Below are 27,908 nucleotides of genomic sequence, written 5' to 3' on the forward strand. Positions count from 1 at the left end.
GCACCGCCTCCAGTGCGGGGCAGAAGTTTCTTGAGCTGTGGACGTATTGGCTCTCCCATGCTGTGTTGTGCAGGTTTCTTCCGTCAGCTGCACTGCCCATTTACCACAGAGCCGGGTGGCTGTGCACGGCCCCATTGCCAGTTCAGCCATGATGCACCTGAGCCTGATAATAGCTGTGTGCTGACTAGTGGTGAGGCAATCCAAGCTCTGCTCTGCTGCCGTGTACCGGGTTATACTGTCTATTATGTATATGTTAATAGGACACTGTTAGTTTTTGCAGTTTCTCGTCTGTGGTGTTTTTGTAGATCTTTCTTCAATTCACCACAAACTACTCTCTCTAACTTTTGGTGTCTTTGCCCTCATTGGTCCTGCTTGGACTCTGTTCACACTGCAGTTGGTGTACATGTTGTATGCACTGAGAATGGAACTACACTCCCTTTAAGAAACCTACTGCACAATGTGTTTGTGGAGGATGATTTTTTATCAGCATGGCAGCCATTATTTCCCAATAAGGTGCTCTGGAATGAATTTTATTTCCACAGAAAACTGTAGGCTGCACTCACATGTTGTGTTTAGAAACTCAACACAAATGTACATGTGTGGGGCTGAGCCTGATCGCATATGTGTTTCCATTGAAATGCATGTGATCGGTTTGTTTATATGCGAAACTCTGGGAGCTTGTTCCTGATCACATGCGTTTAAGTTTTTAATGCACTTTTAAATTTCGTCATGCTCTACTTTTGCAAGCCACGTGTGTGAAAAACGCACCGCACAAGTCTATGGAGATGGATCAAAAACACATTTCACTCTGAGACACATGCAAGTCCAATGTGTTTTACAATGATCAATTGCCATAGAAAAGATACTCAGTCCTGAGTCCTTTTCACGTGTGTTATCTGCGCATGAAAAACGCATTGGAAACCCCCCAAAAAAGTGTGAAAAACACACTGAACAAACTGACTGATAACTGAAATGTGATGAAGTGTTCACTGACCAAACCCTGATCAGACGCTGACCTGCAATGCAAGTGTGAAAGGGGCCTCACACATGCATTTCAAAATGCTGGAGAGATTTGCCTAATTAAATAACTGTTAACATTTGCATTTTGTAAACACAAGTGTTAACAGATGTTTAACCCCTTAATGACCGCCCTATCTGCTTTTTACGCAAGATTGCAAGATTTGGAGACATCGGGGCAGTATAGTGCCAGTGTCGGGCTTTGATATCACAGCCCAGACCTGGCACTAACACCCGGAATCGGAAAAACACCGATACTGGGTTTTTAAACCCTTACACGCAGCGGTCAAGCATGACCGCAGCGTGTAAATGTCCCCACTGTGGATCGGACCCCCCTGGTGTGCTTACCAGGGATCCAATCCCTCCTGCCTCAGCCCCGTGGTCCGGTGAGTGCCCCAAGTGTATTGCAGTGTAAAGGCTTGAACAAGGGATCGGGTGAACGCTTGTTCAAACCAAGAAGTAGAAAATGTAAAAAAGTGGAAAATAATAATAATAATAAAATAAGTCCCATAATCTCCCCAGCTACACATAAAATGCAAATAAAGTATATAAAACACAAAAAAATATGCATATCTGGTATCACTGCATCCGTATTACACTGTACAATAAATCTAAATTAATATTGAACCTGCTCGGTGAACGAGGTAAAAAAAACACGAAAAACTTCCCGTAATATACAATTTTCCATTAAACGCATCATAAAAAATGTTCTAAAAAGTGCTAAAAAAAAGTTACATTCCCTAATATAATACAACTGAAAAGAACAACCATTTTTGGCAAGAAATAAGCCCTCAACCAGATCTGACAACCGAAAAATACAGAAGTTATGGCCCTGAAAAGTTGTCGATAGTATTGGTTTTGCTCAGTAAAATTGGGCAAAGATAAGAAAAACTATAAATGAGATATCACTGCAGTTGTAGTGAACCAGAGCATAAAGATAAAATATTACTTTTATGTTACGGTGAGCGGGGGAAAAAAAATGCTAAAAATCCAAAATAAAAATTGATGGTTAATTAAATCTCATGAATAAGCTAGGTAAAATAATTACCTATACATTGTATCTCATCCCGCAAATAATAAGCCTCATATGTTCGCATTACCAAAAAAATAAAAATGTATAGCTTGTACAATGTGACAATACAAATCTTCTGTGACTAGTGCCTTTCATCCTATGCCCGTCCGTGCGCCCATACAGCAGTTTACCACCAAGTATGGGGTATCAGTACACTCGGGAGAAATTGGGCATCAAATGTTGCAGTACATTTCATCATTTAACTTATTATGAAACTGTCGGTTTTGGCCTAAATGCATGTATTTTCCCCCAAAAAATATAATTTCTAAATCGCAGGTCCATATTGTTTTAACCCATGTGAAACACTTAAAGGGTTAATAGACTAAAAAAAGTTGTTATATATATACGTTGTGGGGTAATTTATGGGCTTTAACTATTATTTAGGCCTTTCAAAGTCCCTCAAAATGTGAGTTTTGGCAATTTTCATGAAAATGAAAAAAAATGGCACCTAAAGTTCTGCTCCTCATAACATCCTAGAAAAGTGAGAGAACGCATAAAATATAATCTCAACAGACATTCCGTAAATGTTAATTATCAAGCTTTTTGGGTAGTTTCACTTCCTGTCTTGAAAGCAGAACATTTCAAACTTGGAAAATGAAGAATTTTTACAAACTTTTGCAGAACGTTCACTTTTTTTTCAGAACAAAACACAAAACTTATCACTTAAAATTTACAAATAACATTAAGTACAATTTGTCACGAGAAAAGTCTCAAAATCACCGGGATATGTTAAAGTGTTGCAAAGTTATAACCAATTACCGTGCGACAGGGCAGATTTGAAAAATCGAGTCTTGTCATTGAGCTGAAAACTAGTGTCGGTGATAAAGGGTTAATTAGGCAAATCTCTCTTCAGCTGTTGCTATAGGTTTTTAAGGATGCAGTCACAGGTCGTAACACATGACTGTAGAGGGTCTCTTAGGAGGTCAGCCCTAATTCACTTCATTGACCTGTGAATAAGGGCCCTTGCATTCTGATGATTTCTACTATAATTGTGTTCTAAGCCGAAGACATTGTTGTATCATTGCGCTTGTATTGCATTTAGAAATGCAATTATTGTCCATCAGGGAGTAGACCTTACTGCTTGCGTCCACGAACTTCTTCTACTGGTACATAGCACAAAACTTGATATAGATAATTTGGGCCAATGACTCTAAGCACACAAAGCATTGGCTTTACATTACGGTATGGCGGGCATACATTGCTTGCATGTAGGTTTAATCCCACAAAAAATGCAATAAAAATTGATTAAAAAATACGGTTACAAAGTACATGTCCTGCAAAAAACAAGCCATCAACCAGCTATGTAGCCAAAAAAGTAAAAATGTTATGCCACATGGAAGAAGGCGATGCAAAAATGCAATATTTTTTTCCCCACATTAGGGTTTTATTTGGCAAATTTAGTAAAACATAAGAAAAAATATTCAAGTATAGTATCCCTGTAATCGTATTGACGCATAGAATAAAGATAAAATTATTATTAGGATATATGGTGAACACCAAAAAATTTGTAAAAATGTATGCTTTTCTACGCCTGACCTAAAAAAAAGTTGTAAATTTTCAACAATAGGGGACACAACCCCAAAATGGTAACACTGGAAAAAGCATCTCATCCCGCAAAAAAATGCCATCAGATGGCCCCAATAACGATAAAGGTAAATTTTTATAGCCTACAAAAGGGGCCAATGAGGAAATGAAAATCCTGGCACAGGTAACATCCACATGTGGGGGGTCTCTGTTTTCGTGAGAAATTGCAATTTTTACACACAATTCATCATTTTTTTATTTTTGTAAGTAAACTCAAAACAAGCCAAAATTTACCAGTAAAATGAAGTAAAACAAAAAACAATCTCTTAATCTCTTTGATAAGTAAGTGTTCAAAAGTTATAACCATTCTGACACGTCATAATAGAAAACATGGGGCTGCGCCTTAAGCTATGATCTGGCTACATCCTTAAGGGGTTAATTCATCTTGGAGGTTGATATATCTGTGGGTTTTTGGGGACTTCTTATTCAAAAGTGGAACACTTGTGCAATCTTTTCTAAGGTTTTTACTAATCTGGACTGGAGTTTTTGTGACTTGAACACATTTTGTGCCAAAATTGCTTCATTTTTGTGCATCCACATCTGGTTTTTAAAGATGCATCAGTTGCAACACTGAAAAATTCTTGTGCATTTGACAAATTTGCAAATGTGCCATAAGTTGCAGATATAAGCAAAAAACGAGAAGCTCAAGATAAATGACGCCCCCCTTCCCCCTATGTACATTAGTTAAGCTGATTGCAACCCTGCCGGGTGAACAGATCCCTATGTAATAGGTTTAACACCTTAGCGCTCTGCGCCGTAGCTGTACTGCGCTGAGTCCCGCGATTAGCGCTCAGCGCAGTACAGCTACGGCGCAGAGACGATGCCGGTTCAGCGCTGTATAGCAGCCGAACCGGCATCGCTAGCCGCGGGATTTCAGCGGTAATCTACCGCTGACATCCCCGGCTAACACCCGCGGTCGGAGTGGGCTCCGATCGCGGGTATTTAACATGCCTTCTGGGGGTCTTTACCCCACGATCGCCCCCCCCCCCGCACCGTTTTCGGGGGGGCCGATCGGGACCCCAGAGAAGCCTTGGAGGGTTTACCTTTAAGATGGCGTCTGTGACGTCATCTTAAAGGCAAAGTGTCAGCCTATGCATCTGCATAGGCTGGCACTGATAATACCCTGCAATACATTAGTATTGCAGAGTATTATCAAGAACAAGCAATCAGATGATTGCTTGTTCATATCCCATGGTGGATCAAGTAAAAAAATGTAAAAAAAAAGGTTTTTCAATAAAAAATTACTTTATAAATCACTAAAAATGCCCATAAGCCAGAAAACATATAAAGAGACATATAACGCTCAAAAAAGTCTAAATCATAACACAAACCCCACATATATAGTATCACCGCGTCTGTAACAATCCATAGAATAAAACTAAATAACTATTGAACCCATATGATGAACGCCGTAAAAAAAAACGTCAAAACCCGCCAAAAAATATGATTTTTACCTATTATATCCCACTAAAAATGCAATAAAAAGTGATCAACAAAACATATGTACTCCAGAATGATATTGTTGCAAAGAACAACATGTCCCGCAAAAAACAAGCCATCAACCAGCTCTGTAGCCAAAAACGTAACAATGTTATGCCACTTGGAAGACGGCGATGCAAAAATGATAGATTTTTCCCCACATTAGGGTTTTATTTGGCAAATTTAGTAAAACATAAGAAAAAATATTAATGTCTGGTATCCCCGTAATCGTATCGACCCATAGAATAAAGATAACATGATTATTAGGATATACGGTGAACACGGAAAAAAAAAAAAGTAAAAAATCCAGTACAGAATTGATGCTTTTCTACTCATGACCTCAAAAAAAGTTCCAAAATTTTCAACAATAGGTGATACCATCCCCAAAATGGTAACACTGGAAAAAGCATCTCGTCCCGCAAAAAAAATGCCGTCACATGGCCCAAATAACAGAATAGCGAAAATTTTATAGCCTTCAAAAGGGGGCAACCAGAAAACTAAAATCCTGGCAGCTGCAGGGTGCTCCTTCCCTTCTGCGCCTCGCTGTGCCCCCATAACACAAGTAACGGCCACGTGTGGGGGGTCGCTGCATTCAGGAGAAATTGTAGAACAAATTTTATGGTGAGTTTTCTCTTTTTATCTTTTGGAAATGTGTAAATTTTAGGGCTAAATGAACGTATAACCGACAAAATTTGATAAATTTGAAATTTCTAAATTTCACCGCCATTTTGATTCAATTACTATGAAGATCTCAAGGGGTTAACAATCTTTGTAAAAGCTGTTTCTGATAGTTTGAGGGGTGCAGATTTGAAAATGGGTTGGTTATATAGGGGGTTTTGTTGCTAAATATGTAAAATTTGATTTCAAACAGTATTTATCCCCAAAATAGTCAATTCCGAAAATACGGAAAATCGCTATTCGATTTGTAGGCCGCGTGACGTCAAAATAAATTATCCAAACATTTCAAAAATTATGAAAATGTAAAGTAGACAAATGGGAAATGTTATTCTGCAAGTTATTTAGGTGGTAAATCTATCTGCCTGAAAACGCGGTGATTTAGAATTTCGAAAATGGCAAATTTTTCTAAAAATTCATCATTTTTTTTCTTTTTTTTGTAAATAAACGCAAAACTTATCAGCCAAAATTTACCACTAAAATGAAGTACAACATGTGGGGAAAAAACAATCTCAGAATCGCTTTGATAAGTGACAGCGTTCAAAAGTTATTACCACAGGAAGAGACACTGGTCAAATTTCAAAAAAAAGTTGCGAGCCTTAACCTGCAAACAGGCTGCGTCCTTAAGGGGTTAATAGGTATGCCAAGTTGTTTTTATTTACTTTTAGTCTGTGGGGAAAAGAACTGAAACTGCAAAAAACGTAATAATGTGGTGGTAAAATATTTTCATACTACGGGATATGTTGGTTGTAGCAATGGAGGTATAACAGAATATGCACAGATCCTAAGTGCATTAAGCTTTCTAAATATTTCTCTTCCTTCCAAAAAAGGTTTTTTGTTTTTTTTTTTTTTTTTTTTTTTTTTTTTTTTTTTTGTTATAGGGAAAAACCTGCAAGAACTTGAACGACTTAATAAAGCCATTGAGGCCGTGAAAAATGAAGTTGAAGAGAAGCAAAAGACCCTGCTGCTGTATACAAATGGTACCCAGGGTGCAGAAGATCCTGAAGCCCAGTCTGACGTCAATGGCAACATTGTAGAAGATGTGGTTCAAAATCTGCAGCCTCCATCAGGAAAAAATGTTAAAGTAGTCTCCATCAAAAGCAGGAATGCCATTCCCAAAAAAAAATATATTGTGGATAGAAGCTGTCCAGCCACAGACTTGGAATACGACCCATTGCTTAACTATTCTGCAGGCTTCTTTGGTACCAGTCCAAAAGGAAAGGAGCGTGAAAATAAGTCAAAATCAAAGAGAAGGTGTGAGGATGAGATGGAGGACACTCGGAAAAGGCCAAGGGCTGCATCTCCTATTAGACTGGAAATTAAGCTTCAAGAGTCTGATGATGAAGATATGCTTGTAATTGATGTCCCTCCGCTACTGGAAGTCTCAAAGAAACCAAGAGCAAATAAAGTATGTGGAAGTAAAGACAAGCACTTACAACTATGTGAAGAAGAAAAAGTTCCAGAGGAAGGAGACAATCTCTTGAGTGATCCAGCTGAAGCCACTGCTACTCTTTCCACAGAAAATGCTGTCCATATGAATGCAGACTCTGAAAGTGAAACCTTCCCTTCTGGTACAGATGCAATTGATCAAAACAGTGGCAGCAATCAAATAGACAGTTCTCCCCTCAATAATGATGATTTTGAGCCATATCCATCCCCAAACTTAAAAGAACTGGAGGTAGATGAGACAATTGTTGCCGTAAATGACAACGAAAAGGTTGAAGAGCATTTAGTCATTGGCGCAGAGTCTGCTAGCCATAGTGATTGCCAACCTTTGTTTCAAGAATTTGAATTAAAGCAACAAAGTAATGTACTCCATGAGGGTGCAAGCACTGTAAGTCAAGGCCGCAATGTTGGCCTTTCGGAGACTTGTAATGATCCAGGTATAGTGGAGGAACACAAATTTGAGGAGGCAGCGAGCAGTGCTGAAAATGAAGTGATTGTTGTAAATTCATCTTCTGATGCGGATAATAGTTCAGATGAGGAAACTGATCTGACCGATTCTGATGATCCAATAGAAGAATGCCGAAGAATTTTCAATGAATTCACTGAAAGTGAAGCAAAGAAAAAAACTGCGCAGGTAAGTCCTTTTTGGCTTCTGTACACATTTCCTTCAAAACTGCTGCAGGCATTTAGTCTAGGCTTGATCTTTTGATCTGCAATGGTTGTCAGGTAAGTGGCTGTGTGTTATTTCTTTTATGGGGGGTTTTTATTTACCACTAATGGAAATTGCTGATCTCACCCCAAGGTGCTTGGTGTAGTTGGTGAAAGGGAAACCTCATCACTCGTGTACAAAATTGTCCATTTATGTGAGGTATGGCTACTTCACTGAGGAGATCCACTGGACTGGTGTTCTGGCTATTTAGTGGTGAATGGGTGGTGTGTGGGAACACCCCCCCCCCCCTTCTTTCTGTTTGTCCTCCCCTTATTCTGATGTTAATGCAATGCTTCTAGTTATTGAAATGCTTTTGCTGAATATGCTTTGCATTTTAGATTCAAGATCAGTCTGATATAAAAATGCCAGAAACAAAGGAAAGCGATGAAATTCCCGGCCAGAAGAAGCGAGTTGCTCACCCATCAGCGAAATGTGATGTAACTATGGACCTTTTATTGTTTAGTCATGTTATATTATTTGACTGAAATATTGTGCAAATCTTACCTCAGATTGAGAGAACTCTCCTTAGAGTAACATCTGCAGGAAGCTTGCATTTTTGTCTTTCTTTGGGGAGCCCATGTTGGACACCATAAAAATTAAACGAAATCAACCAGTTGGGGAAAAATACTCACCACTGCTTTTCAGAAGAAGCCGTCTGTTCTTTGCAAGTCTAGACACTCCGACATCACCTAGAAAAGAAACTTATAATTAGCAGCCTGGAGTGCGGGTACAGGATTTTGTACCCCCCCCCCTCTTCCTGCATACTGAAGGGCGTGCATAATTAGCAGCCTGAAGACCTGGTCATCTCGTCCCCACGCTTCAGGATGCTAATTAGAAGTTTCTTTTCTAGGTCATCCCGACATGTGAAGACTAGCTAAAAACACAGCCAGGATCCATATGAAGAGGATCAGAGGCGAGTATTTCTAGGGGTTTATTTAGTTTGTTTTACGATTTCAAATAAAACTCTTTTGAACTAGGTGGAGGACAGTAATGAATGAGTTAGAAATTTCCTTTGTACAGTACAGACCTTGGTATTCTACACTTGGTGGCCAGTAGGAGGACATTTATATAAAATTTTACATACAAAATCTGCCTCTCAGCAGAAGACTCTGGCCTCACCCAAGTCTTCTATTCTCCCCTAATGGTACCAAATCCAGTCTAAAGATAAATGTTCTGCCTTCAACCTCCACTTAGAAATCTAGGTGCAGCCCATCTGCATTACAATGCTTTCCTAGCTAGCACTTGATTATTCTTTGGAATAGCTTGTAAACAACTTTTAAGCTTGCATGTACTAGCTCTATCACATTCTAACACTTGTAGGTACTGGTCCTGTACATGCACTACCATTGTAAGGGTTCCTACCCCATATACAGAACAAAATCAATTGCAGGCACTCTTCATGAATAATTGTTTATCAATGCTGCTAGACAATCTTGTAAGGTTTCGGCAAAATTCTTGCCTTTCTCAAACATCCAATGCTAGAAATTCAGGTTCAATTGCATTATAGAGCTCTTTGTAGAGCACATCCATGTTAACTGAATCGCACACTTCACGGTGCCATTCACTTAGCATGGACATACGGGATAGAGCACGGTGTGTAAAGCAATTGAACCCGACCTTCTAGGGCCTGATGTCTGAGAAGGGCAAGACTATTGCTGAAACGTTACAAGATTTAACATTGATAAACTAAAACAATATTTGACTTGAAGAGTGCCTAAAATTTTGTACTGACATTTGACAGACATCACTAGTTATGGCTGCATCTTCTGGAATTCACTTTGAGAGCACTTTCTTTGCTATACTTGGTCGCCATGTCTTGAGTTGTTTGCCAAATATGATAGGGAATCCAAAGTTAAGAACGCTTTCTTCAGAACAATGATTGTCGAACATAATGTTTGTCGTCATACTGTTGCTTTTTACAGTAACTTTGGATTTTCTTTAGGTCAAAACAAGTGGCACTATACTGGTGCCTTTTAGAGGTACTGCCACACAGCATCTGCCTCCTGCAAGGATAGTACATGTGCAACAGCAAGCTATACAGATCACCTCTGCTGTGAAAAATGGACAAGCTTTTGTAGCCACCTCTCAAAAGAGAATTTCTAGTTGCCTAACACCAGCCTATAATAATTTTGGCCAAATGGGTAAGAAATTCTTGTTTTTCTATCAGTCAAAATGACTTAGTGTGGTGAAGCCTTTGTAGGAACTTGCTACATAGTTTTATTGTGCTTAGTATAAACTAATATGCAATACTGTCTGTGCAGAGCTCAGCTTTTTAATTTTATAAACTACAGTCATTAAAAATGAAAGCTGAGCTCTGGTTGTCATGAACAGCTAGAAAAGTTTTGTTCTAACACTTTTGACACGCTCTCATTCGGTGGAATTTTAAAAATTGGGCATATTGTGAAATATGGTATACAAGGCAGGATAAATGGTCCCCCACGGAATAAAATTGTTTTTGTACTAGTTTTGTACTATACTTGTCAGCAGGCCACTTCATGGAAGCACTAATTTATTATTCTGTCCTCTGCTTTTTCTGAAACTAAACATTTTATCCGTAAATTTAGAAGATCTCTTCTAATTTGGTTCTTTCTGTAATGCCCTCTGGTTTTACTATACGATTTTTTTTTTTTTTTGGCAGTTTGCCTTAATTTAGTGGAAATGCAGCCAGTTGTACCAAATAGAAGTCAGCTTGGATTATTTCCAGGAAATGTGTGCATCAAACCTATTTTACCGCAGAAAAGGACCATACCTACAACACCAATGAAGGTACCTCTATGATCTTAACCACTTAAGTTAAATACTTAGCCTTTCTGTCTTCTAAAATATTAAATGGACCAGTATTAAAATGATAAATAAATTGGGGTGACGGGGAAACTTCTCTTTTTATACTCCACATATTTGATTTTGAAAGGGACAAAAATTCTGCTAAAGAACTTATTTTGGGCAAAGTGTACACTTGATAAATCACTTGGTATGGCTCATCATAGTACCCTCAGCCTCTGATTATATTGGCTGCTGTGGGGGCTTATTTGTGATCTCTAGGAAAGCAAGAATATTAACTTTGTCATAAGGTGGATGGAGGAGATGATGGTAATTTGAAGAACCTGAAATGTTTGTGTTGCCAAATCTGAAGACAGGTCATTGCACATCATTGTTGAGACACCAGATTTTTAATAGCTGTTGGCATTATCCATGAACACACAATTTCGCAACATGTATTGTGGAAAACTGAAGTCCCTGTATTTGGAATTGCTGTTCCAGCTAGCTACATGGAAACATTTATACATTACCGTAGATTAATCATGAAGTATAATATCACAGATAAATCTGTTGCAGTATAAGGCTGACTGTTTCACCCTGCATGGTCCTATAATTATGGTTCTGGTACAGTATGATTATAGTAAGCTAGGTCCAAACACTATAATTGGTTTTGGATATGCTATATATATGTTTCTATACAGAAAGTTACAAAAGCGTTTTCATGCACCAAGTGTCAGATGCTCTAAAAACTCTACGCTGTAACAGAGTCTACAATCAATTTAAAGGCCAGCAACCATGATGGTCTTACATTTATGTATGTGAAATGGTAGTTGGGTACAAAATTTGACAGCCACGGGCCCTAAAATAACTAATGGCTGCACTGCCACTTGGACTTTATGTACAAAAAGACAAGGTTATCAATATTGGCTTCTCCAACTTGTAAATTGGTTTCAATATGTTCAACTATCAATCCCTTCCCCCTTCCTTTTATGTTGGGTGGATGGTCCCACAGAACTTAGTTTGTTCAGAAAAAAAGCATTGCAGCTTGGCATTGTTGACAGTTTTGCTACATTTATGTTAAATGTTGGCCCTTTACGGACTTCCTATATTTGAGTGCAGTAAGCATGTTTCTGTTACTCCAGCACTCTCCAACATGTAGCAGGTCAATGGAACCTAATTTCCACTGCAGGTTTATTTTATTTTTCATGTTGCGTTAAAACGCATGCAAAAACCACTAAAATGGCATGTCATTAATTAACAAGTAAGAAGAGCTGAATGTAGTGAAGGTCTCCATGAAAACTTAGTTATCAAGGGGATAAAATGTTGGTGGTAAATGGATGTGTAATTTTAATTATTTCATCGTAGATACCTACACGTAAAAAGCAGCATGTTGCAGCAGAAAGTGGAAGTAAAGTGCCCCATGAAACAAGACAACGCTATATAAACTCTTTTGTTGAAGAGTTCTTAAAGGAATCTGCAACTGTACAGGAAGCTTTTGATAAGGTTTGATCATTTTTGAATTTTATGGGTAACTTTTATAAAACTTGGTTATTTACTCAACTATATTCATAGATTTCAAACGGTGTGTGTGTTCTCGCTCTAAAATTCCCTGTTATATTTGCCATTTTATTTTTTTATTGGCACAGCGCAGAATCTAAAAATCTAATTGTTTGTGATCAGAATAGTAAAAAAACTTAGTTGGATGACATGATGCTGCATGTAATTGTGCTGCATGCTTTGTGTAATACACATACAAATTTCAGTGATTTTTATCTTTTCTTTATTTAGGCTTTGGCAGAAGAAAAGTCAATATACGATAGATGTGGCAGTAAAAATATGTATCTTAATATAGCCGTTAACAGCCTTAAAAAATTAAGAGATCAGCAAAATGTTCAACTTGGTAAGAGAAATTGGTACAATGGTGAATTTTATCCAATATTTTAAAATAAATGCAAAATAAACGGAGTGCTGCATTAGGATGGTTTCACATCAGTGTTCTTTTTGAGTTCACTGACAATGGGTTCAGTGTAAAAATCGTTAAAAAAAACACCAATGGGGAAACCACATCAAGGTTCCTCTAGATCAGAGGTTGGCAATTAATTTTCCCATGTGACATGAGAAATTGTAATGGGTTTTGGAGGACCAGACTTGTATACTTAACGCTTTTACCCAATTTCTATATAATGTATTCAGTATGTAACCTATCCCTACATTAAAAAAACTGAATAATTGCTAGGATGCATTCACACGATTGTCGGGGGGGGGGCATGTATGTACGGCCACAAGCTTCTGGCTGTAGATATGTCCACCATAGACGGCAATAGGCGCACAGAGCGATACAATGCAGCACCGTACTGCTTCGTACACGGGGAAAAGATGGGACATTACAGCGCTGGAGAGGGCAGGGGTCACCCGGCAAACGTAGGCCCAGCTACAGCCCGGTGGGCATATGTTCGTGTGCATGTAGCCTAAGGTTTTATCTAATGTTAATATTGAGGACCTAATTTCATCATTATTTAATGATGGGAACAGAAGCTCAAAATTTCAACACTCACATAGGCTGGTCAGAGATGGATGAAGGGCAGGATGTGGCCCTCAGGCCATACAATACCCAGTTATGGTCTAAATCAGTGGTGGCAATCCTATGGCATGGGTCCCAGAGGTGGCACTCGGAGCCCTCTCTCTGGCACCCAGGCCATCACCCAGCACAGGTCAACATTCAGGACTCAAGACCTGAATCAAAGAGGTGTGGACAGAGCTTGATTATCATTGTAGCCTCTTCTCCAGACCCATGATTCATCCTGTTAAGAGGACTTTAGAGGGAAACTACAATAACAATCCAAATTTCTCCTTTCTCTTGTATTGCTGTCATTATACTTCTAAATTTATTTCAATAGGTAACAAGTATAGACGGGCTAGATTACACCCCGCGTGGCTTACAGCTACAGTTAAAAGGGCAATTAATCAGAAAAAGAGGGCATTTAAAAAATATAAATCTGACGCTTCACCTGAGGCTTTCAATACTTACAAAAAACTTACCAAAATCTGTAAAAAAGAAATCAAATCAGCCAAAATACAAAATGAAAGACGGGTAGCTAAAGATAGCAAAACAAATCCCAAGAAATTTTTTAGGTATATCAATGCAAAATGAGTCACAACAGGTTGGACCCCTTTATTCTGAAAATGGGGCATCGGTGACTGGAGACCAGGAGAAGGCGGATATATTTGATAGGTTTTTTTAGCTCCGTTTATACAATAGAAGAGAGAACTTCTGACTTGGGTGGTGCCAGTGCGGGTCATGGATCCTGTGATATACTAGGCTGGTTAGATGTAGACAGTATCCAATCTAAGCTCAATAAAATCAATGTGTACAAAGCTCCTGGACCAGATGGGTTACACCCCAGAGTTCTTAAAGAACTCAGTTCTGTTATTACTGTACCGCTGGCTAAAATCTTCAGGGATTCTGTAATGTCTGGTGTGGTGCCAAGTGACTGGCGCAAGGCAAATGTGGTGCCAATATATAAAAAGGGCTCTAGAACTTCCCCTGGCAATTACAGGCCTGTAAGCTTAACTTCCATTGTGGGGAAAGTATTGGAAGGGTTAGTAAAAGACTACATACTGGAGTATGTGACATCAAATAGTATAATAAGTGACAGCCAGCATGGGTTTACTAAGAATAGAAGTTGTCATACTAACCTTATCTGCTTTTATGAAGAGGTGAGCAGATGCCTGGATGGAGGAGCAGCTGTGGATATTGTGTTCTTGGACTTTGCAAAGGCATTTGACACTGTCCCTCATAGACGTCTGATGGGTAAAATTAGGGCTATTGGTTTGGCAGAAATCATTTGCAATTGGATTGAAAACTGGCTGAAGGATCGTATCCAGAGTTGTGGTCAATGATTCCTACTCGGAATGGTCACCAGTTATGAGTGGTGTACCCCAGGGTTCTGTGCTTGGCCCACTACTATTTAATATATTTATTAATGATATAGAGGTAGGAATTAATAGCACTGTTTATTTTTGCAGATGACACCAAACTGTGTAGTGTAATACAGTCTATGGAGGATGTTCATAGGCTGCAGGGTGACTTGGACAAACTGAATGTTTGGTCATCCACTTGGCAAATGAGGTTTAATGTGGATAAATGTAAGGCTATGCACCTGGGGGCCAATAATCCAAAGGCAAAATATGTCCTTGGGAGTAAATCTGGGAGAGTCCCTTGTTGAGAAGGACCTGGGGGTACTAGTAGATCATAAATTGAATAACAGCATGCAATGTCAATCAGCTGCCTCTAAAGCCAGTAGGATCTTGTCATGTATCAAAAGTGGTATGGACTCTCGTGATAGGGATGTAATATTACCACTATACAAGGCACTGGTTCGGCCACACCTGGAATATGCTGTCCAGTTCTGGGCACCGGTCCATAAAAAGGATGCCCTGGAGCTGGAGAGGGTTCAACGTAGAGCCACAAAAATGATAAGGGGTATGGAGGGTCTCAGTTATGAGGAAAGATTAAAACTAGATTTATTTAGTCTGGAAAAGAGACGACTACGAGGGGACCTGATTAATTTAAATATATGAATGGTCCATACAAAAAATATGGTGGTTAGTTGTTTCAGATTAGATCAAATCAAAAGACGAGGGGGCACTGTCTCCGTTTGGAGAAATCAAGGTTTAATCACCGGAGGCGACAGGGCTTTTTTACTATGAGAACGGTCAATCTGTGGAATAGCCTGCCTCAGGCGCTGGTCACAGCAGGGACAGCGGATAGCTTCAAGAAGGGTCTAGATGCCTTTTTACACCTAAATAACATTGATGGTTATGCTATATAGGATTGTTTCCCCTAAATCCCTTCCTCATCCAATCCCTTCCCTTCCTTGGTTGAACTTGATGGACAAGTGTCTTTTTTCAACCGTAGAAACTATGAAACTATGAAGGGTGCCAATACGTTTGAAACCTGTGAATTACTTTAAATTGGCATTTGGCACTTTGTTTAAAATATCTGGCTTTTGCTTGTAGTTTTGGCACTCAGTGCTTAAAAGGTTAGCCATCACTGGTCTAGATGGTACATAGAAATAAAACCTCTCAACATTTACGAAATTGAGATATGCCATTAAGATTGCCCTACTCTCAGCCAACTTTCCAATTGGAGTGCGCCACACCTTAAAGTTTTTCTTCCAGAGAGTCTGGGTCTGCAGTGAACTTTCCTTCTTTACCGAAGAAATTTGGGTGCAAAGCAATACAAACCAAACAAAGGGCTGACTTCTCCAATCTCCTCCCTGGCAGAAGGGTTAATTCTGGGGAAAGGCCTGGGCTAGTTGTCTTTCTCAGAAGGCGGTACCATGGTCAAAGGCTAGGAGCTCAGGGTCTATGGCAGAGTATCCCCATCTCAGCTGTTTCTTCTGGTTAGTTAGGGAAGAGGGCTTGAAGAAGACTAGTGTCTGCAGTTAGCTAGACTGGCAAAGACTGGGACTATTCTCCTTACATACTTTCTACCAGGGGAGAAGTGGTTACATTTCAGCATAAAAACTATGAAAAATAATTTTCCCATAGACTTGTCACCATAATATTTTAGGGTCGTTTCTAAAGTATAGACAATTTTCTAGACTGCACCTGTCAATTTAAATTTCAAGCTTGTAAAGGTAATAGCTTGACATGCTCGTATAGAAATCAATTGGAAAATTGGCTTTCTGCATTTCTGATGTTTTCAAGCTCTGCTACATATATGGTAAAATTTACTTTCTTCCTGGAACTTGCTGGAGACCTTAAATCCCCCCCCCCTACAATAAAGTGTGATGGGATTTATCATCCCATCCTACTTGTCTTGACCCCAAGCAACCCCTCACTGCTAAGTTATTTGCAATAGTATTGATGGTCTGTACTTTATCAATCAACACTACCACTAGCAGTGAACTGCATACATACACGTCCAAGAGCTCGCTCATTATAAAAAAAACTGGGTCATAACTTTGCTTGGCAGCTTTTTAGTTGCAAATGAGCCCTAATTTCCATTGTAGAATCTGGCCATATGCTGCAAATTATGGCATGGTGTCTTTTCTATCCGGCGAAATATATAACTTTCAATTTGCCCATGATAAATTTAGTTTAATAACTAATGTTAAATTATTATGAACTGTTTAGGTTTGGAGAAGTCCAACAGCAGAAAGATGAAGGTTATATCCAAAAAGAAAGTTGATAAAAATGGTAGGTGACCCTTACTTGTTACCAGATGCATAATGAATGACTTCTTTATACAATTGCCAGATTCTTGCACTGCTAGACTGCAACAATGTACCCTCTACTATCCTTGTTTTCTTTATATTCCTCTAAAACTGTAATTACAGTGCTGATGCTGCTGTTTGGCTAGCAGGGGCTATTTCCAACATATTTCACTATGATACGAAGACTCCCATCCAGTGCACTGTACTTGGTCCATGGGATCTGAACTTGAACCTGAATTGCGAAAACGTGGAAAATACTAGGGAAAGGAAGAAGGGTTGTAGTCGGTGATCCAAACTTCATACTCAATTTTCTCTTGATGCCAGGTCCACTAAAATGGTTACTCTAGCAGTTGTAAGAGGAGATCAGGCTTTCGTTCCTTCCCATTGCATTTTCCTTATGATCTGTAGTGAAGGAGCTTCTCTACTAAGCATGTGCATAAAGTGCAGCACGCATTGTTCTACTAAAAGCCTAGATCAGGGGTGCACAGCTGCATGCAACATGTGAAGCCTTGAGTTGTGACTTGCAGCCTGCTGACAGTCCAATTAGTGCTTCCATATCTGATGGAAGCATTTATGGGTGCAAGAGGCCAGGTAGCAATGAGAGCACCTGAGAAGTCTTCACTGAGCCATGAACCCATATGTTGTAAGGACTTGTCAGCTGTACTGTAAACTGCTCTACCTCTTTAACCATTTACCCCTGTATATTTGCATACAAAGTCTTTAAAACTGATTTTATCCTTTTTGAAGCAACTTGTATTTATACTGAACAGCCCCTGGTCCAACTGCAGTTATGAGGTTGTTATGAGAAAGATTTCCTCAGTACTGCACTAAAATTTGATCTTGGAAGGAGTTGAAGAAACTTTAAAGTTGAAGGTAAACTGAAATTTAAAGGTGAATAGTTCTTATGTGCAGTTCAACACATATGCAAGTCAGCAAGACTGTAATATACTGCCAAATTGGTGTGCCGGAATAATATAATACTAAATGTTTCTGTATAATCATGGCATGTTCTTAGAGGTATTCCCACAAAGACAAGATTCTTAAACTCAGGATAACAATATAACAAATTATCTAATTTACTGTTCGTAAGAAAAATACAGCATTTCAGATGTAAGCACCAGGACTGTTAGAAGATTTACGGTTGTATTCGGGGACAAGCAAAATTATAATTCGAATCTATCGCTGACTAGGGTCTGAATTACCCACTCATGAATAGCTTCTCTTGTCTGCACACTGCAGTGGTCTCTACTTCCTGCCCATCCCCATGCATTAAAAGACCAGCTCAGATAGGCAATCCAGCTCAGATAGGCAAGCAATAGTGTGCAGAGACTTGCTCTACAAACCTCAGACAGGAAAAAGGAGAGCTGACTGTCTTATTAATTTGAGGTAGCAGAGCTCAGTGTTGTTTTTTTATACCCATCTCATGACTCTGATCTTGCTGTATGTCAGATATTAGAATGTTCAGAAGCTGAATATCGTATCAGAACCATGCAGAGGAGAAAAAAAGCAGTATTCAATACTGTCTTCAGTTGAAAATGTAGCACTTGTTCAACTACTGTTGAGAGAATAAAGGCAGCGGCATGATCACAGCTCATTCCAGGGATCATATAATGAAAGGCATGATTGTCGGGATGCTGGCTAGACCAGCACAGCCCAAACCATGATAAATGTCATTAGAAGGCCAGCTGCACATGGATGTGCTCGGTCAGTGGAAATGGAACTTGGTGCTGCTGTTTGGGGTCTGACAGTACAAACTATGATTTGAGGACGCCAGTGCATTTGTCACCTGTAACTGACTGCACAGCATCCCTGGTTTCAGTGGAAATGTAAAAATAATCCCAAAAGTCTAAAATATTGAATACCCCAAAAATATGTTCACCCACAAATCACGAACTTCAACTTATACACCCAGATGCTCAAAATTTGCAGTATAAAGTACCAAGGTTACTAGCTAGCCCAAAAAATGAGTTTGAGGTATTAAAAGAAAAAAAACAAATTGTCTGGTCCAGAAGACTCAAAACACCCTAGCCATTTAATCTGTTTTACAGAACTTTCCGGGCCTCTCCTTTATAATCTGCTCAAAGACTATCTTCTCTCAGAAGACCAGTTAACTGAGAATGGTTATCCGAGACCACACCCAGATAAACCTGGTAGTGCTGTAATTCACTGCACAGCAACAAAAACTTCAGGGAGTGATGGTAAGTAAATTGTGTGTATGTGTGTGTAGGGTCTACTCCTAATTGGGCTTTGGTTAAGAACCTAATTACTTGCAAAACCTATATAAACTATGGCCACACATTTAACAGGCCTGTTGTGACTTTATACATTTTTAAAATGCTTCTAAAATTTTTGTTCATCAAAGCATTAAGACGAGTGTGCTGTAGATGTGGAGAAACCTATTCTGTAACACCACAAGGGAAGCATCTGCGTAAAGAAGAGTGCACCTATCACTCTGGTAAAGTGTTGAGACATAAAGGCAAGTTCATTAAACTTTAATTTCTTGTTTAATCAATAAAGTTGTAAGCTTAAATGTTCATGGTTAATTTAATCTAAATTAAAATTACAGTCCCAGGGGGAATGGAAACGCGCTATAGTTGTTGTGAAGCAGCTGTAGGAAGTCCAGGCTGTCAAATGGCAAAGGTAAAATGTGGTTGTTGAATTGAGAATGACACACAGTATTGCGCAAACATTTTATTTTTCTCCTCCCTGCAGCTACATGTGCATGAAGGCCTAAAAGAAAATCTTGATGGATTTCTAAAAACATTTGTTAAACTCCAACCATCTGATGGAAATCCTGGAATATTTTCTGTGGATTGTGAAATGGTAATCAAAAGGAAATGTAGAGGGGTGGGGGGATGTTATTACTTGATTTTTCTGATCTTGTCTTCTGTATACCATATTTAGTGTTATACAACTCATGGTCTGGAACTTGCCAGAGTCACCGTGGTCGATCCTAGCTTACAGGTCGTCTATGATACATTTGTGAAACCAGACAATGAAATTATAGACTACAACACCAGGTATGTTTAAAAGTATATACAAGTTCTGAACCTTTCTATCACTTCTTGGTCATGTTGTTTTAACCGATGAATGGGCTAAAACGTTTCTTCATCGTAAGTTATTTTGGCATCTGAAAATTACTGATCTATGTATTCCCCTGCCCCATAATGGGGAGATCTTACATTACTTTTTCACCATCCTCACCCTACTATAAAGGGCTTGAACATTTGACCATGTCCGCTTGGCTCCCAGCTACTCAAGCCAAGTAACAACTTCACTGATCTCCACGTGGGGAAGCATTTTTCATACTTTCCCTTTCAATGAAGGTGAAAGCCTTCGTTAAGGGTTAATTTTTTTTTTTCAGCTGTCCACCATGGATATCTCCAAAAATTTTGACTTTCAGGATGCTGAATTGTACTTGAATTCCCAACAAATGTACTCTTTTTACCTGCCTAAATATCTCAATCCCATTTTTCCTATATCTATACACATTGTAACCTTTCCATGTTGATGCTTATTAGATGAGGACTGGAACCATGCATTGTCTTCAGGCTTAACTCCTTTCCAACACTTTGCGTAGTAATACTGCATGGTGGGCGGTGAGATTCCGCATTATGCAGTACTATTACATCATGCTTCTAGGACCGGCTCATGAGTGGAACCAGTGTCATCTGTATGTTACAGCTGACACCCGTCTCTAACACCCGCGATCGAAGATTTTTGTGCGCTTTGACCCCTTACACGCATGAATACAACTTTATTAGACTGTTAAGTGAATAACAACTTAAACAAGCGATCAGAGCATCGCTTGTTCAAGCTAAACTGTATGAAAAAAAAATTAAACAGAGATCGTTTTTTTACTAAAATATAGTAAGTCCCCTAAACACACAAATCCCCTATGCATGTCTAATAAAGTAAAAATAACAATCACAAAAAACCTCACATTTGGTATAACTGCGTCCGTAACAATCTGTACAATAAATCTGAAACCTTATTGAAACTGCTCAGTGAACACCATAAAAAAACTAAACAAAAATGTACATGTTTCATAACATCCCTTCCAAAAAGTGTTCTAAAATGTGATCGCAAAGTTTTGCCAAAATGGTGCCACTGAAAAGAACTAAAGGTGTAAAAAATAAGCCCTAATCTAACTGTCAACTAAAGTCTCCAAAAAGATGAAAAAGATGTGAAAATAAGAGCTTTTCTCTTAGTCTCCAGCAAAATTGTAAAAATATATTAAACTATATAAATGATGCATCACTAATTGTAGTGATCTATAGACGAAAGATGACATATTTTTATGCATTCGGTAAATGTTAGTTTGTTTTTTGCTGTTATGACTGTAGAAAGTCACAAGAAAACGATATTAAAATCACTTGGATATGTTAAAGCGTTCCATTTATAATGACACGTCAGATTTGAAAAAATGTCAGTGTCAGGAAGGTGAGAAGTGGCTTTGGCAGCAAGGGGTTAACTGGAGTCATAGTTGCCAAAGGGGTTATACTCCGACAAAACCCCAACTATTTCTGTACTAGCCTATGTAAATGGTCTCTTAATGACTGACTGATCAGTTAATGCTGGGGCAATTGAGCAGACTCGCTGGCACTTTCAGTCAACACAATTCCCATAGATCAGCCTGCAAATATGCCATGAGACTGTCACCTCTTTGTGGTGGGGTTAAATGGAGTGATATATTTCTGTTGCCAACAGAAGACTTCTAACTTGTGTGATAAGAAAATTGTGTGTTTTGATATCCAGTCTAGCCTTAGTTTGACATCAGGGGGTACTAGGTCTCATATCAGTCTGCAGAACTCGAGGTTAGTTCCCAACTAATTCCAACTCTGACTTCATGCCAGCGAGTTTCCAAAGTATTTGCTTAATGTATTTCTTATTTGATGGCCTTAAGGCTGCACACAAGCTTTGCATTTATTGGGCCTTAGTTACTTAAGTGTATAGCAAAACTGTGGCAACCAATTGGAGCTCAGCTTTTTATTATAAAGCTGCGGAGGGAAAATGGAAGCTTGGCTCTGAGAGCTAAACTTTTGCTCATGGCAACCAGGCACTTCTCATAAATCTCCCACATTGTGTTCGTCATACACTTTTATTTTGCCTAGTTGTGCATGACTAAAGTGGTTTTTAATGTGGATTTCCCAAATCATAAACAATGATCAGTGACAAAGAAAAACTACCATTTGATTTCATGCATTATAAACCAAACATACCTTGAGAATGCTGGAGCTACCGTATATACTTGTGTATAAGCCGAGTTTTTCAGCACAAAAAATGTGCTTAAAAACGTACCCTCGGCTTATACACGAGTCTACTACAAAAAAAAAAAAAATTACCCACTTAAAAAAAAAATAAACTTAAATACTCACCCTCCGATGTAGGCGCGGCTTACCGATGTCCCTGATGTCAGCGTGTTCCATCTTCTTTCTTCTCTGCGGCTTTTCTTTGTTCTGGCATGGACGCGGCCATGTTTTCTTTGTGGCCGTGCATACTATGACGTCAGCAGCGGCCGCGTCATAGTATGCGCATGCTAGAAGAAAACATGGCCGCATCCATGCCAGAAGAGGAGCCGCGGAGAAGAAAAGACGGAACACGCTGACATCGGGGACATCGGTAAGCCGCGCTGACATCGGAGGGTGAGTATATAAGTTTATTTTTTTTTAAGAGCTGTGGGGGCAGGCTGCTGTATACTACTAGGGGCTTGCTGTATACTACTAGGGGCTTGCTGTATACTACTAGGGGCTTGCTGTATACTACTAGGGGCTTGCTGTATTCCCACCCTCGGCTTGTACTTGAGTCAGTAGTTTTTCCCAGTTTTTGGTAGTAAAATTAGGGGTCTCGGCTTGTACTCGGGTCGGCTTATACTCGAGTATATACGGTACACTGATATGCAGAATCCTATCTTGTTTAATCCTTGTGCTGAGTGGTTTTGCTGAAAAAACAATTATAACATTCAGGACCTTGGGAAAGCTGGGTTGCTTCAGCCTGCCCTTGATGAACAGTTTTTGACCTGTGTAGTCAGGACTAATTAACCTGTGCTGGATGACTCTTACACAGCACCCGGGGGATGGTGCATTGATTGATTACTTCTGCTTGTCAGGGATAACACCCTGATTACATCATCATCTGGAGCAGTGCATAGCTAATGTGAGAGGACAAGTGCCAAGCCAGGCAAAGGAGCAAGAGCTCTTCATTATCATGATTTTGTAATTGTTTTTCCAGCAAACCGCTCGGCACAGGGATTAAATAAGATCTGTTTCTGCATCGGTGTAGTTACAGCATTTTCAAGGTATGTTTGGCTCATAATGCATGAAAACAAATGGTAGATTTTCATCAAATGTATCTGATATGATAGATTAACCATTAAAATGCAACAATCTTCACATTATGTGCCTTATGGGTGGATTTTACACCTACTGCCATTACTTGTAGTTTTAGCCAGTGTGATATGAAATTAAATTTGTCATCTGTGGTTTTATGAAATAAATTGATGCTATTTTTGCCTTCTGGTGTAATTCTTTTGTGCATGGTGGGAGGCTGTTGCCTTGCCCAATGATGTAGTGTTATGAAGATGTGCTGTTCATCTTTACAGATCAAATGATATATAAAATTAAATTATTCTTTACATAGCTTCTGGGCCTTCAAATGTCCACTGTTACATTTTGGGAATTCACATGAATGCTAAATGACAAAATTCAAGTCTTTGAGACCACTCATATATATACCACACCTTCCATATACATAGGTTGTCTGGTGTCACAGAAGAAAATCTGAAGAAAATAACAACATCGATTAGAGATGTACAGGCTATTATGCTCAACCTGTTCAGTGCAGATACCATTCTTATAGGACATGGGCTAGAAAATGACTTAATGGCACTTAAGGTAAGGATATATAAATTGATTGTTTAGATGGGTTCTATTGGAAATGCTTTTGTCTGTTTTGTAAATGGTCTGATAAATTAAAAAAGTTTTTTTTCATACTAAAAGTATACCTGTGATATTTTTACTAGATAAAATCCTGATTATTTTGTCTTGCAGTTAATTCATGATACGGTGGTTGATACATCAATAGTATTCCCTCATAGATTAGGCTTGCCTAATAAAAGAGCTTTAAGAAGTTTGATTGCTGATCACCTACGTCGCATCATTCAGGATGATGGTAAGATTGTTTTGAGAGGCTAGGTAACCTACTTGTTCTCTTCTATGTATGCTAGGTGAATGAGTTACTATTTATCCCTCTAAGGGTACATATACTGGTTTGGTTTTGATCCCACATGTTTTAAGGCTTCTTGTTCATCTGTTCCAGGAGGAACATATTACCAATTGTAGACAGCACTGTTCTGACCTTGTTGGGTCTTAGTAGTTGGCTCAACAGCTGGCATATAGCTTCATGCCAAGCTGCAAACTATGGAGCAGTGGATCTCACATGCCGATGATACATGCCAAACAAGACCATTGCTCTGTAGTTTCTGACATGCAATTGCACATGTTTGTGTACAGTGTAAATCCTGCCATTGGAGTACAGTTTAAAATCCATTCAATTGTAAAACAAGTAAAGCCCAAAGGGGGAAATCTAAGTTCAGCCTCCGGAATATACACTTCCTGAAAACTTGTCTTTTTAAACTGCTGTGAAAGTACAACCTCCTCCTAGGGAGGTTATTATAACGTTGAAGTGTAGGTATAATGCAACATGGTGTGGGATGATGCCACAGAAATCTATTAAACCACAATTCTGAAGGAGGGTAGACAAGAGGAGAGAAAAGATTTACTTGGATAATTAGGACAAAAACTGTTTTTACAGGGGACAGGTGGTGAAACCCATTTACTCCTTCATAACCTTGGACTTAATTTCCTTGCACTGATTTACAATGCAATCTATGGAGTTACCCTACCCTCTAGTACATGCATGCGTCCCGCATAGACGGCAATAGTCACGCGGAACACCTCGTAGGCGCAGAAAGAAAAAGCATGCTCTTTACCATATTTACGGCCATGCACCATTCTTTTCAATAAAGAGGGGAGCGGGTCACCTCTCTTCCTCTCCAGCCCGGCCTACTTATGCCCACCTGGCTGCAGCACATGTTTGTGTAAATGTAGACATATATGTATATAAACGTGCACCTGCTCCATTCTTTAGTGTGCCTTGGCCCCATAGCAGCTGTTATGGCTGCTACCCCTATTCTTCCACCCCTTCTAATGAGCTGGAAAAACGATGGACATGTTATCAGAGCCCCTTGATGTTGTAGCTACATTCTGTTGTTTTTCTGAAGGGTAGTTGAGACTGATGTGCTGCTGCAGTGTAACAGCATGTGAAATTTTGGTAAGATCAACATCTTAATCTACGAGATGCCAGGTGTTCTATATGATTTGAATGCAGCCAACTAGCTTTCATTATTAACAGAGATCAAATCCACAAATTGTGTGGTGAGGTAATAACTGGACCAAGGTAAGGGAGAGAGTTGGCAACCCATTTAAAGAGAAATGTTTCTTGCTTTGTTCACCAGCTTATGTATCTGGCAGTGCCAAAGGGTGAGGTTCTTTATCAGAAGGCTCCGGGGGTCCAGCTGCACTGGCATACGACTGTATGCCAGACCCTTCCTGGTGTAGAAGACAATCCTACCCCACACATACCCACCCCACTGACTCTACAGTTGTAAAACTATGCCCTATGGGAGACTTCAAGGCTTACCATTCAGTAGCGTAGGAAATTCTCAAAATGCTGGATACAGGATGTTATTGAAGAATTCTTGGTTCTCCACATGTGAGCTTGAGAAAAAAAATAAGACGCTAGAGTTTGTGCCAATCTTTATTTTATGGGTAATTATGATTGGACCCTAAATTGTTGTAAGCATCTCAGTTTTTCAATGTGGAATAACAAGTTTCATTTAACTCCTTTATCATATCTGCCAAAAATATATTATAACATTTTTGTTAAGTAGATTAATTTTTTTGGTAGGGCTTGTATTATATTTACATCCCTGCTCTATATTGAAGTCTATGGGGAAGTGTATCATATTGGTACATGGACAATACTAACCTATAGAACAGGAGATGAGACTGTGCTACCTGCAGACTATTGAGGGGGAGAAGGTAGTGAGATATAGAGATCTGGAAGTGGCTAAAGAGCTGGGGCACTTGCTGCTGGTATACACAACAATACGTCTGTATTGGATCCACAGGCTGAACACACTGTTCAAAGTCTGTGGGAGAAGATCAGACTGATATAAACAGATTAGTATGCCAAACACATGTACAGTATGATATGCTGCATGGAATCCTATTATGTGTTCAGTCAATGGGACCAAACCAAAATATGGGTCTGTGGTTGGCCAAATACAGAGAAAGGCTGGCTGCCCACAAATGTGTAACCTGTGGAAATGGACCCCTGTGCTGGTCCAATCCCACAGACCGAACACATTGCACAGAATGGGACAGAAATATGATAATAAGGGCTCTTTGCATACTGCCCAAAATGCAGAGCCAGTAATGTAAGAACTGCTAGAGTACAGTTGCGCCAATAGCATTTGCATACAGTGATGTAAGAATGCCCATGGGAATGGTCCTGTATGCTGGTCTGAACAGCTTTGTCTGCAGTGATACAAGATGCTGGTTACCAATTGCTTCTAAACTGAATCAAAGCGGTAAGGGCGCATTCACACGTTGTGTTTTGGCCTGTGTTTGAGGTGAGGTGAATTGCTTAACTACATTATTGTTAACATTTGTGCTTTGATGCGTTTTGTAAACATGTGTTAACATAGTGTTAACAAAAGTAAACCGTAATTTAAATTAGGCAAATCTCCTCTCCTCAGCTGTTGTAATACATTTCAAACGCAATGAAAACGCAGGTCAAAACGCAACATTTGACCGTACCCTAATTGGTGTCCATATAAGGCACAACTGGAGTCCTTTATTTCACATAGGCTTTTGGCTGCCATGGTACTACCTTGGGAATATCAGGGGGACAATATGCTATAATTTTACCGATGACTAACCATGGCATCTATCGTGGATATCTGCACGTGTTGCGGATTGTCATTTGGAAATTTCACATGTAAATCCACACCATATACACATTTTTGTGCCTTTTTATGTAGATTTGGATTTGCATACACTTGCACAAGCTCCCCTGTCATTTATGTCACTTCATGACTGTAAAAGGAAAATACAAGGACCCAGTAGAAAAGTCGCATGTTATTGTCCACATGTTTTTTTTTTTTTTTTTCCCCCAAATCTTTCAATTCAATTTCACCATTGCATTCCACTCCATCTAAAAGACGCAGATAGAATTGAGTTCTGGCATATAACTTCCTGACCTGGAAATACAAGATTCTGCTAAATATCAGATGGTTGGGAGGCATGTTTATATACAGGGCACATTCAAAACTGAATATATTGATTCTCTTATGACTAATATATCTATAACCTGGAGTGAAAGGAAGATACTACTTAGCTGTGAGATATAGTGAGCGTTGTCCCATTTTGTGTTTAAATTGTTGGTGTTGAAAAGTAGGTTTTTTGTTACTGTAAACTACGGTAGTTTAAAGTGTATTAATTCATTACTTTCTTTAATTAGTCAGTGGTCATGATTCAAGTGAGGATGCTACTGCATGCATGGAATTAATCATCTGGAAAGTGAAAGAAGATACCAAGGGCCGAAGATGAATGTTTCCAGAACTGATGTAGACTTACACGTTTACTTACACATTATGCGTGATGGAGAAGTTGTTAGAATTGGTTATGGCCAATTTTTTGGGGGGTCGCAAAATGTTCATCTTTGTAAATCTTGCTTGCATTTATGTTAATATTTTTCTTGCTAATAATTTAACAGACAAAAAATAATCTGGTAAAAGTTGCACTGAAACTTTAATATTTCCAAATAAAGTTAACTGATGATGTGTGAATTTACTCTGGAAAGAATAGTACAAAAATACAAA

General features: G+C 39.1%; 1 protein-coding gene across 1 annotated transcript; it reads left to right on the forward strand.

Annotated features, from left to right (window-relative positions):
* Window positions 1-9: 9 nt before the first annotated feature.
* Window positions 10-27,879, forward strand: LOC140133250 (RNA exonuclease 1 homolog). The gene is made up of 16 exons (XM_072153213.1): window positions 10-190; window positions 6,709-7,907; window positions 8,321-8,419; window positions 9,925-10,123; window positions 10,621-10,748; window positions 12,108-12,245; window positions 12,531-12,642; window positions 16,884-16,946; window positions 19,012-19,161; window positions 19,326-19,439; window positions 19,530-19,603; window positions 19,676-19,786; window positions 19,868-19,983; window positions 23,718-23,856; window positions 24,013-24,133; window positions 27,548-27,879. The coding sequence occupies exons 1-16, from the start codon at window positions 58-60 to the stop codon at window positions 27,634-27,636; spliced, it is 2,985 nt and encodes a 994-aa protein (XP_072009314.1). The 5' UTR covers window positions 10-57; the 3' UTR covers window positions 27,637-27,879.
* Window positions 27,880-27,908: the final 29 nt, after the last annotated feature.

The sequence above is a fragment of the Engystomops pustulosus genome, chromosome 1 (genome assembly GCF_040894005.1).
Source record: "Engystomops pustulosus chromosome 1, aEngPut4.maternal, whole genome shotgun sequence".
Classification (NCBI taxonomy): Eukaryota; Metazoa; Chordata; class Amphibia; order Anura; family Leptodactylidae; genus Engystomops; species Engystomops pustulosus.